Here is a 12992-nt window from a genome sequence, read left to right on the forward strand (position 1 = left end):
TTAGTTTTTTTTTTTTCTCTAATTGTGTACACAGATGTAATTTCACCTGATGCAGAAGGCGTGGTGATGTTAGCCACATCCGGTGGTGCTCTCTTGTATAAATATTTATGTAATTCTGTGTTGTTTGTAGAGGAAATGTAAAACAATCGACTTTTTTTGAATGTCGAAAATTAAAAGCGAGGAGATCAAAGAAGGCGGGCGTTCCGGTTATGCACTGGACTAAAGTTCAGTGGCTCGTGTTGTAGAAAACTGTTAATTGAGAATTGTTAGTACTTAATTTGTGATAATTAATGATGGAATATTTTAAATTTTTTGAATTGCTAAACATTTGGTATAATTGGACCGTAAAATATATAGTGTGATTCATAGAATTGAAACTTTTGAATTTTTTGACGAAACTATTGCATTTTCTTCTGAAATGATTTGAGATTAAAGAAAAAAAAATGAATAATTTTGATTTCAGGTCCAACCGGTGGCGGAACTGAGCGAGTTGAGCAGACGATCGGGCCATGACGGCGGCGAGGTCGTTCTAGATGATTCAAATATCCGTGGTGGTACATTACGACGTTCCGGAAGTCGAAGATTCAACAAATCGACAACTGTAAGTTGTAAAATAAAAAATAGGGTATCGGTAATGCACACCATGTGACGTTCCTTCCTTCCCCTTGTATTAACACCGAAATCGATCGCATTCTTCGAGTGCAACGATCTTCAACCTAAATTGTGGACACGTATGAGTCAGTATGTTGACTCGTAGACGATAATTATGATAATTAATAAGAGACAAATGTTATGGGGGTACCCATTCAGTGGCGCAGCCACGAGATAGATTTTTTTTACCTATGTACTCCTTTAAACGACATTTCCAAAAAACGAATGTGTTTTCTTGTTTCGTATTATCTAATCTAAATTTTAATGACATTCATCAAAATTTTTGTGTCGTTTCATTCATTTGTTGTTTAATTCCTTCGTTGAGTTTTTTGGCGAGTAAATCAGCTATAGCTAAACACAAATTATTTTGAGTTTTGAAAAATCAAGTATGTCTTAGAAATTTTCAGGAAAATTTATTTTTTTGTAAAGTACCATTATGTTGCAAATACGACAAAAATTTATAAGAAAAATTGTTTAGAATCAATATCTAGGCTCCAAATTTCAACTAAGATTTTTCATTTTTATTCAAGAGAGCTTTTTAGTAACTGAAATTATTTAAAAAAGTTGACTGAAATGAAAATCTTAAGTCCATATAATTTCAAAAACCTCGGCCAACTTTGCTTTTAAATTTTCTTTTATGTTTATTTCTCAAATTAAAGAATTTTATTTGTAACAAAGACCGACATAAAAAACAAAATTATATTCATAACAATATTAATCTGTGAAACAATCAAACACTATTTTATTAAACTTGAACTGTTTTTTAATAAACTGGTGTATATATTTTTTTATTTTACGTCAAAGCTATTCATGAAAGTTTGATTGTAAACGAACCATCGTAACAACTCGGGCGGTGTATTAAAAATTGTGGTCCGTTCACAACGCACCATAAAAAAACACGTCATACGTATAAAAAACGATTTTCAATACACTTTAGCCGAAATTTACAAAATAATGCAAAGTTTTTATTTATTTCTATAATTTTTATTATACATTTCATGCTATTTTTAATTTATATTTCAGTTTACTTACCTTTTGTTTACTTATATCTGTTTCATTAGTACACTGGACATGTTTTCAAACTCTGGTGCTCTTTTATTATTTATTTGAATTACATATTAGTAAAAAAATATTTTTTAAATTTTATTATTGTATTCTTACACAAAATTTTAAAAATTTATTTCTTGCATTCTTACAACGTTTTTGTACTTTTCTAAGTCTCTTGAACTCCCAAGAGTGTAAATGGTTCATTTTTGAAGTTTTTGATTTTTTCAATTTTTGTCGATTTTCGGTTTATTGCTAATAACTTCGGAATTATTTACGCTCGTTCTTTTTATTTGGTACCTTTGGAAAGTAAATCTAATATTTTATCATACAAAAAAATGATAATTCTCCTACGTTAAATAGTTATCGAGAAAATTGCTGATAAAATCAAAAACATTTATATCAAGAATTTTGCAGTTTTCTCGACGCCAATCGATTTCTCGGAACATTTTGCATATGTTAAAACATTACAACGTTTGAGGTACAGTTTTGTCGCAATTTCCAAAATAAAGAAAGTAAAAATTTTTGAATCTTATGAAGTTATAATTATGACAACATGGAAAATAATTAATTGTATACAAAATTGAAATGTTTAATTTGGTTCTTTCTAAAGCATAATATTACCACTACAAATAATTTTGTCTGATTTTGTTCTGGGGGGGGGGAGGTCAGGTCAGGTCATAAATCATAGATGTGTCAGTTTACCTGTACAGATTTAATTTTGTGTCAATTCTGGAGATAGATGTCTTAAAACTTAATTGAATTTAATTTTTTGAGGGAAATCTAGCGCAGATAGAATGACAATTAGAAAATTTGTTTCTTATCGCATTACACGGCTGTTAAGAACCGTATAATTTTTACGAACGCGTTTATTGCATTAATTCGTCACGATAATACAATACAGATGTTGATTTTTTTCCGAGTGTGTGAAAAAAATTCCGTTTTCTGGTCGTGACCAGGAAAATAAAAGTTAAAAATATCAAACGAGAGAGAAGGAAGCTTTTTACCTAGTAACCTTTAGTACAGTTCACGTAACTCGTTTAATATTAATAAGATGAAATAATAGTACAACCGGTTTTGTATTGTGGTATGTTTAAAGGTGTGAGTGGTTATGGCGCTACCGTTAGTAAATGTATCATAGATATAGACACGCATCTTTTTTCGAGTGTCTGTATATGCATAATGAGGTTTTAGAATGAATTGAATAGAAAGGGGGGCGTTTCTAAATTTAAATTCGAAAATTTGAAGCAGTGACATCTACGTTTCTTGAGACAAAATAACTACAAATGTGTAGATGACCAGTAATACACGTTGTATAAAGAGTTGCATATATAATTTTATAAAAATTACAAACCAGTTGGTGGGTTTTTGATATTTATTAGGTGGGATGTGATTTATTTTGTCGTTTCGATTATGGAATGGGAGCGGCGCCCTTCGTTGATTTTTTTTCCTGTTATTTGGGTCGCACGTATTAGCGTTAATTTGAGTGAGAGTGAAATTAGTCAAAAAAATCGCAAATTTCTAATAAAACATCCACGACCTTCTGGTCAACCCACACACAATCGTGACACCTCCAGGAATCGTAACGTCACACGTTACCCAACTTGCATTCGTGCAGCAATTAAACTTTTAAAAAGACACCTGCGAATTATTAAATTCTCCGCCGGCGGATATGCCGACAATAAGCGTTAATTAATAACGATTAGTAGAGATAGGATTAGAAGTAAGAACGATAATGCTTGGGGGTTTTGTTGCCTGAGGTGTGGTGCAGGTGTTTGCAGGGAAATGAGAAAATTTTGTTTTATTAAGTTTATATTTGCATATTGGGTGAGAAAGATCAATGTCGAGTCAGGCTTTTGTTTAAATAGAAGACCATATTTCAAAAGTTTTTGCGACTTGAGGATCATAAAATTTTAGATTTACTACCGAACCATTAAAACCTCAAAAAATTCGGATTTTTTAAAAACTCATGCACTTTTTTTAGCTTCTAGAACCTATAGAGATGTAAAATACGTTATTTGGTTCAGTTTTAAAGTTGTATTTTTTATAAATAAATCAAGATTTTGGTCGATTTTCGGTACCCAGAGCGATAGACTGCTGACATGAATTTGATGTCCAAAATTTCGTGTCCCCCACTGTAGTACCAGTTTTTTTTTATAAAAATAAAAAGTTTTTGATTTTTTGGTCAGAATCTGATAAAGTGCTTATGCTTATAGCTTATAGCCCTATTCCTAACTTTCTTATTAAATTGTCTTTCAACAAGCTCACTTACTATTATTTATCATTAACTTTTGATTTTAGGCAATTTGAAAATTTAATTAAATAAAATAGGCTGTGGAAAGAATAGCACATTTTTTTATTTATTTTATCTAAGACAAGCAAACGATTGATAACGAAAAACTGTTCAACATTGAACCAAAAAGTACTATAACGTCCTTAAAAGTAATGAAATTATTATGGCTTGGGGCGTTTTTTATAATAATAATTTCTCGGAATTGTTTGAAAATTGGCGATTTTCTGTATTTTTTGGCAAAATTTTTTGAAATAGTGATTTTTTCCGCAAAAATTAGCTACATTTTTCGTAGCACAAACTGAGTTACTTTAGATAATAAAAGAGTAGTTATTTATTAAAAAAATTATTAATCGTAAAAAAAGACATGCCAAAAGTAAGACGATTACAAATGGAATTACTTTTTACAATTTTTGTTAGATCCGTTTTTGCCCTTTCCTTCGAAATCATAGGGTGAAGATTTACGGGTGCCAAAAATCCACCAAAATCTCGACAAAAATCAAAAAAAAATTCACTTATAATATCCCGAGTGCATTGATTGTTTCCGGAAATTTTTTCGAGTGATTATTAAAAACGACATTAATTAGCCCGAGTAGAACACGAAGTCTAATTACACGTTTTTGCCAATCACTCGAAAAAATTTCCGGATTCAATCAATGCATGGGTGAAAATTTCATGACATCACGAGTTCAAGTAAGTAGGTCTTAGTTTTTAATGTTTAAAATGAAGTTTTACTAAATATTTGAGGTAAGTTTTTGTGTCAAAAAAATTTCCACTTATTAATTCTAGCTAATAAGTCAAAAAATTTCCGGAAAATTTTTATGTTGCTATAGTAATCATATTAAATACTAAATTCAAATTGGTTCATCCATAGGGTCATGCAATTTTCAACAGACATTTTTTGATTTGTGTTGAGATTTTGGTTGATTTTATTTATTGGTGATAACCTCTTATGTTTGGTACCATTGGAAAGAAAATTTAATTTTTCTATATACAAAAAAGATCAGTGTTCTACCATAAATAGGTAGTTATCGAGAAGATTGTTGCTAAAGTCAAAAATATGGAAATTGATTTGAATTTAAAAAATGGCAGTCAAAAATTCTGTTTAAGAGCTTGAATCTAAATAATTAGTGTGCGTTCTTGTTCAATTCGCATGATTTCAGAGTCTATCAATTATTTTATTCACAATCACTAATGTAATATGCCGATTATTAACCTTTTTATGGTTGGGAAACATGTCATTATTTCTCATGAAGAGTAATAAATGTTACTCCTCTTGGGTGGTAACATGCAGGATTGCCAACGTTAAAATTACGAAAATACCGGAAATTTTTTCTTTTAAATTGTCGAGTTACGCATAATATTTCACTAAATTAGTATTCAATTGCTTTTGTAGCAGTTTCTCTTAATTCTGGGGGAGTACATTGCTCCATTTCGACGACTTTAAATCAGATTTACACATTATTTCAATATTTTCTTTGACATTTCTGAAATGTCAAAAATCAAACGTCATTTGGATGGCCTACCACGTTTGGACCTTAACTTTGTTAGAATTTTATTTTACTCAAATTTTTGACTGAAAATAATGTGATTGTGAATAAAATAGCATACAAACCTCGGTGGTAATGGCATTACCCCTTGTGCTTTATACATAAGCACTCGGGGTAATGCCATATTTACCACCTCGCTTGTAATGTACTATTGTTGTGTTGCTGTTGGTAATGGCTCAAATGATTGTTTGTCTTGCAAAATCTGGGTTCGTCGCTTCTTGGTGGTTGCACAACATTCGACAGGTTGCATGGGCGTGAATAGTAGATGGGATGGTACCTACAACAACGCGAAAAACCTTGATTATGGTTATTTTGTGACCATAGGCGTTCCACCAATACATTGAAATTTTATCGTCGTTTTAATGGGAAAATTGTGAATCGAAAAGTCGTGTTCGGAAAACTAATGGGATGTGTGAATCGTTGGCGCATTTCCTGTGTTGTTGTTGTCGTTGTCGTCGTTGTTGCATCAACACCTACGAACACACGGAATTTATCCAATGTTGTGAAACTAAGGTATAACGAGAATGTTTTGCATTGTGCCGAAAACTATATTCGCGTGGTCGATTCCGGGGGCTCAACCTGTTCCAATTACAACACACGAAAAACAACACAAATTGAATAATTTGAATGATTTAGCAATAAATTACTAATGGTTAGAAGGTCGTTTTAGGACGTTGGTGCATTTCTCGTGTAGGTGACAAGGTGAAGAGTTATGTTATGGCTAGAGCTATAAAATAAGAGGCAACGGAAACGGGGATTACGTGAGCGAATTGTAAAAGATAGGTGAGGAGTTGATGAGGCGATTCACCTTTTTACCACCAAAACGGGAAGAAATATTGTAAACGACACACTTTTTACATTTTTATTTTCACATTGTGGAATAGTTTTTTTTCTTTTTCGAATCAATTACCTAGGCCAACGTAACGGCTTCCGATAAATAAGTGACATCTTTGATGTGCATTTACGTTCACGGTTGTTTTACTCAAAAACCTAAACTATAATTAATAGGAGGGAGGGAAAATCTCATTAACTACTTATCATCGCAAAGTTGTAAAACTCGCTCCTTTTCATTAAAAAATTACTCGTTAGATACTTCCTTGTTTGAATTTTTGTAAAATGTTATTTTATCCTCACATTTCTGAGAATTCCCATCAAAATTCCGTTAAAATTCACAATCCACATTCCTGTTTTGGTCATATATCACTCGGGCCAAACCTGCGGACGTTCAATGTTACCAACCTAATGCACATATTGGTTTACGGGCGTGGGTTTGTCTTTAGTGCCCCGGTACAAACATATATTGTACTACCGGTTTATAATTTTTTTTTCTTTATCGGTTTCCTCCGATCTCAATATGTTGTTCGCCCACATTGTCGATGACGAATTTTTTTTTTTTCAGTTTTGCTGATTTTAGATGCGTTTTTTCGTTTGGGGTTCCTTTGTTTGCTAAAAAATGCAAAGGCAAGACACTCCGCCTCCATGATTTTAAACTCCCACGCATCATTCTATCGATACCATCGAGATATTCGCGTTTTAAATGCGTTATTAATATTCATGACGTTCGTCAAGGACGTGCTGTGAGCGCACCTTTCGTTCAGAAGAAAAATTCGGAGCATTTCCGAAATGATTTACGACAAAAACCTGAATTTTTGACACGATTTTACCTTTTTTTTCTGATTGTCACAATATCTTCAAAGTATAGTCCTGGGGTTAATATACAGGGTGCATCAGAACTTGCTCCCCAGAGAAAAATGAAAAAAAAATACCAGGAACATGGAAAAAATGTTAAAAAAATTTTATCTATAAAAATTTCGAAGTTATGAGGGTTTCAACTTTGCACTTTGACTATTTATTTCTGTTGGAAAAATAATTTTCCAAATTTTTTTGCTACAAGGTATTATAAGAGGAAACAAGGAAGCTCTATCCTAAATTGTAATTCTGTTCAATGTTCAATGTTATTTGTCGCTTTTATTGGCAAAATTTTGGTACTTGTACTAAATAATTGTAAAAAAACATATACAAGATCATCAGTATCATTAAATAGACATAAAAAAATGTCGAATGTTAAAAAATAAATGTCAAATTTTTTTGACAGATAGAATTTTTTAAACATTTTTTCCATGTTCTTGGTTTCTTATCTTACTTGAAATTTTTCTCTGGGGCGCGAGTTCAGGTTTTTTTAATAAAAAACAGAAAAGTCAACTTTAATTTCTGTCGACACTTTTTTATTTGTTCTTCATTTTGATTTTCGTTTATCTGATTTCTTACGTTAACAGCCGAGAAACCGACTTCTTGGACGACAACTTTTATACCAGGTGAATAAAAAGTATGGAACCAAACGTTTTTGGTTTAAACTATTTATTTTTTGGTAAAACTAACTGATAAATGATAAAGTACTATAAAAATGTGACGTTTTATTAAGAATAAATTTTTTCAAAATTTTATTTTGTTTTTTGTTGTACAAATTTTTTAATTTTTTTAAATGGCAACCCACTATAAATCTATTTTTCTCATGAAGGTTATGATCTATAAGAATTGCAATTATCTACTTTACATTTAAGTTTTTTTTTAAACAAAATTACATAAATTGCAATTTTGACAAAAAAATTGCTCGGTTTTGAATTATTTTTTTATAAATTTCCAAATCATGTGTGACAAAATTTTTGAGTTTGTGTCAGAATAGTGTATTTGTCCCCGCCTTTCACGTGGTCGTTTCTTGACACCCATAGACTTCCCATTCAGTCGTTAGTCGTTTATCGGTAATCGTCGTTACAAGACGAATCGCACGTGTTCGTGATGTTCAGGTGTTTTCGTGAGGTACCTTCGAAATATTTCATTCAAATTTTGAAATACTGAAGGTTCGTGATAATAATATGTCATAAGACGTCATTGTTGGGTTTCAAATCGAAGATGTTTCAAGGAAAAAAAATTGGAAATTTTTTAATTACGAACGAGTCAAGGTTTTTAAATTCAATTGAAGTCAATTTTTTATTATTTTTAGGTGTTAGATAATCACTAATTACGTCTTTAGGAAATTATATAAATGAACGTAACGAGATTGAAATATGTGTCTCATTATGTAAAATGGTACTTCATGGGAAGCATCTGATATTAAATTTCGATTTGTGCCTCCCGGCTTGACCTTTCTAGTTTTAACGAGGAAACTATTCGTGTGGTGCAAGTCTGCAACTATCTTCATAAATAATCTGTCGAGATGCAAAATCAGTCACGATTAAGAGAAATATTTTTGAAAATTTTCACCAAAACTCGATTGAAAACGTGTGACCTTTTCTTAAATGTTTCAGTTTGCCTAAGTAACCAGTTGTAAAATGTTTTATTATCACTTTTATGACTGCTCCAGTTTATGTTTACACAACAAACGTTAGTTTTGCAAAAATGTAAATTGATTAAAAGGCTATTTCGTAATTGTTTACTTTGAATTAATAATTACAATGAATGAAAATTTTAGATAATGTGAAAATAATTGCAATTGAATCGGATTAGCATACAAAATAGTTATTCGTGTATATGTATAAAATTTTAACCCGAAATGGCGTCAAATGACATTTTTTATTTTTTTGATTTTGGGTACCAAAATTTTGAACAATTTCAGCACCGACAATGTTCAATGGCTCATTCGAAAACTCGCTTCGAAACGGTTCTTATACCTCACCTAAAACGCCCAAAAATCAGACCTACCAACACAATTCGTGTAAAGGTACCGCTCACGGCACCGGTACCTACATTAAAGATGGTGCATTTCAAAGAATACCTTCTAAGAGATACGCAAAACCGCCTCAAGTACCAACAAGTGATAAAACAAAAAGTACTAGTGTTAGTTCGGAGGGTTTCAGCGAATCAGATTCGTTAGATTCATTGGGTGAAAAAACTAAAAATGGTACCACTGAGAGAAAATTGGACGTATCGAGTCGTCTTTATAACAGTACGACTAAAGCATCGGTGGCCAAAACGGCCAAAATGAGACATTTGGATATTTTTGATGTTTCGTGGACGAACAATTTGAGAAAAGGGACGAGAAATAAAAAAAATAAACGACGGGAGAATTTAAAAAAGGCACTTGGCGATAAGTTAGTACTTGGAGAAGGGAAACGTCACCGGAAAATTGAAAATGTTGACTATGTGGATGTTGCATTTTTTGCGGAAAATAAAAAATTCCCGGGTTACTTCCGAACGCTTGATTTATCACAGTGTTACAAAAACATGACCGAATTTATGGTACTTGTGACTTGTGATTTTTGTAACAATTTGATTAATTATTTTTTTTTGGTTTTAGGCCAAGTCTGAGGAACACCTCGAAAAAGAGAAGCAATGGCTCGATGCAGAAAAAGTCTGGTTGATGCACAGAGGCGGTTTTACGGCCGCTATGAAAGACACCGGAAATGGCAACGAACCCGGAAAAATCCAGGTGTGTCTGGAACACAGCAAGGAAATTTTAACAGTCGATGAAGACGATATCGAGAAAGCAAATCCGCCACAATTTGACCGTGCTGAAGATTTGGCCGCGTTGAGGCACTTGAACGAATCAAGCATTTTACATACTTTAAGACAACGATACGCTACGAATTTAATCCATACTTATGCCGGCTGTGGCACCCTTTTAGTAATCAACCCTATGGCACCTTTGGCCATATATTCCGAAAAAGTCGTAGCTTTATTCAAAGGTTGTAAATCGGAAGATATGCCTCCACATATCTACTCCATGGCTCAGTCTTGTTACCACGGGATGCTTTCATCGCGTCGCGACCAATCTCTAGTTTTTCTCGGCCGGTCCGGATCTGGAAAAACCACAAATTTCCGTCATTGCATCCAATATTTAGTCACAGCGGCCGGTTGTGTTAATAAAATTTTGACTGTTGAAAAACTAACAGCTTTATGGACAGTCCTTGAAAGTTTCGGCAATTGTCGCACTGTTATGAATACAAATGCGACTCGTTTTACACAAATTTTTAGTCTCGATTTTGACCAAAGTGGTGTTATAGCATCTGCTAGTATCCAAATTCTTCTATTGGAGAAGTCACGAATTGCAAGAAAAGTCGAAGGAGAAACAACGTTTCATATTATGCAACGGTTATTGAGCGGTGTTGAAGGAGGCTTGAGAAAAGAGTTGTTTTTGGAGAATTTATCAGGGAATGAGAACAATGCCTTCGTGACACTATTACAGAAACACGAGGATAAGCAGAGGGCACAAGGGGAGTTTGTGAAAGTCTGTGCGGCGTTTAATGTATTGGGGATTGGGGAAAATGAACAGAGGAGTATTTTTAGTGTCTTGGCGGCGATTTATCATCTAGGGAGTGCGGGAGCTGTCAAAGGTAAATTTCTCATAATATGTATTCATATAATTAATTTTTTTCATAGCTGGTAGTTCAGGGAGTCGTTACCAATTCGCCAGTCCCCAAGCTGCTCAACGTGCTGCCACCCTCCTTGGCACCACTGTCGAAGAACTCTCCCGTGTTATTTTCGGGTTGTCTTCTGGCGGTATGGTCACTCCCAATACCCCACGTGCCCCATTTCGCACCCCATCGCCTATTGATAAGGGTCTAGAACGCGAAGCTGTCGGTTTTGAAGCAATCGAAGGCATGGCGATGGGACTCTACGCTGAAGTTTTCAATTGTATTGCGTCTCTTATCAATCGTTCAATTTCGGCATCGTCTCATACCGTTTCAAGTATCCTTCTTGTTGATACTCCGGGATTTCAAAATCCGGCCACTTGTGGACGACAAGCCGGAGCTAGTTTTGAGGATTTATGTCATAATTATCTACAAGAGAGATTACAACTTCTATACCATCATACGAATTTGGTAGCACCGAAAGATCGTTACATGCAGGAGAATATCGAGTGTGTGTATGATGAGAATGAAAATTTGATAAATCCAATACCGTTGGTGAATTTGATGGATAAAGCGGCACAAAACAGTGTGGTGAGGACATCACAAACTGATTTACATGAAGGTGATCGTCGTGGCCTTCTTTGGTTGCTTGACGAAGAAGCCATTTATCCAGGATCGACTGATGATTCCTTCCTTGAACGTCTTTTCACACATTATGGCGATCGTGACCACCAACTTCTCCTCCGGAAAGCGCCCGGAAACAATCAATTCATTTTGCAACATTTACAAGGAACAAATCCGGTCCTATACACCGCCAAAAATTGGCTCAAACACAGCAGAGAGAATCCGATTGCAAAAACTGCCGTTACAGTATTACAAGAGAGTTGCAAGTGAGTAAAAAAAATCATTTTTGTGTTTTGTTTTAATCGAAATTATTCCAGAGAGGACATAAGTAAGTTATTTGTGAGCGTTCGAGGATTGGGAGCGACAAGCTTTAGCGGGTCTTTGGTTGGTATCGAAGGCTCTCAATCCTTGAGAAGGGCCTCCAGTATTCGACGGACTTTTACAGCCGGTACAGCTGCAATAAAACGCAAAAGTGTGTGTTTACAGGTTTGTAGTTATGCAACCAATTATACACGCAAGTGAGTAATAAAGTTGCAGACTAAATTTACCGTCGATGGTTTAATTGAAACTTTGAGAAGGACGCGTCTACGATTTGTTCATTGTCTTCTACCTCAACACAATGCCGGTTTTTGTGAAGCCTTGGCCGTTAAAACTAGCTTAGGTCAGCCGGAGGACGCCTTAATGAATATTCCACTTTTGAGGTCGCAAATACGTGGAGGTCAAATTTTGGATGCTGTACGTTTCTACAAGCAAGGTTTTCCGAATTTTTTGCCTTTGAGTGAATTCAGGCGACGGTTTCGTCTACTAGCCGGCGATAGTAAAATTTCCAGTCCGGTTCTGGATGAGAGGAAAGCCGTTGAAGATATGTTATTGGCTGTGGATTTGGAATTGTCAAGTTACAGGGTTGGATTAAGTCAGGTAAGGAGAATTTTTCGTCTTTGACAAGGTCAAGTGTGTTAATCAACCGCGAAATATTTCATCGTCTAACCGCAAGTTACGTGCATGAATCTTGTCTCATTAATTTTTTAAAAATCGATTGTTACTTTAAGATTTTTTAACGGTATTTTTCTTCGTTGGTTAAATTAAAATTGATTGAATGGAGGTCAGGTAAATTGCTCGTTTTGATCAACGAGAATATAAAACACGAACTGCACCTTTAAACAACAAAACAGTAACCGACATACATTTTCCATGGCGATTATCGGGTGAAAGTCAAAGTCAATGGACTCTTTTGGATGAGGGTGTGCGTGAAAGTAGTCTCAGGTGTGTGAGATTATCGAAAATATTGATTAAAAAATTAAGCTGAAATCACGTTCGAAGTAGAGCAGGAGTGTTGGTCTTTTTTCAAATTATTTTTCTTAAAACATTAAAGGAAAAACTAACTTCACTTTTGTAATATTGATATTATTAGTATTACTATTAATTTGGAGGATGAAAGTTTAATTTACTACACTTGTGTTACAAAGAACTAAGTGGAAGTGTGCA

General features: G+C 34.0%; 1 protein-coding gene across 2 annotated transcripts in view; it reads left to right on the forward strand.

Annotated features, from left to right (window-relative positions):
- The window catches only part of LOC123009023 (unconventional myosin-XVIIIa), a 43224-nt gene that overhangs the window by 10759 nt on the left and 19473 nt on the right, over positions 1 to 12992 (forward strand). The window contains exons 1-6 of one of the 2 annotated variants that reach the window (XM_044405116.1): positions 8292 to 8393; positions 9149 to 9771; positions 9830 to 10865; positions 10912 to 11773; positions 11825 to 11993; positions 12045 to 12425. In XM_044405116.1, coding sequence (XP_044261051.1) covers positions 9157 to 9771; positions 9830 to 10865; positions 10912 to 11773; positions 11825 to 11993; positions 12045 to 12425 — 3063 coding nt within the window. In that variant the 5' untranslated portion in view covers positions 8292 to 8393; positions 9149 to 9156. Of the gene's footprint in view, positions 1 to 463; positions 602 to 8291; positions 8394 to 9148; positions 9772 to 9829; positions 10866 to 10911; positions 11774 to 11824; positions 11994 to 12044; positions 12426 to 12992 lie in introns of those variants that run through there. The other variant, XM_044405115.1, reaches the window with a different exon arrangement.

This window comes from Tribolium madens, unplaced genomic scaffold (assembly GCF_015345945.1).
Source record: "Tribolium madens isolate multiple individuals breed KSU strain unplaced genomic scaffold, Tmad_KSU_1.1 Scaffold_71;HRSCAF=194;Tcas5.2_LG6, whole genome shotgun sequence".
NCBI lineage: Eukaryota > Metazoa > Arthropoda > Insecta > Coleoptera > Tenebrionidae > Tribolium > Tribolium madens.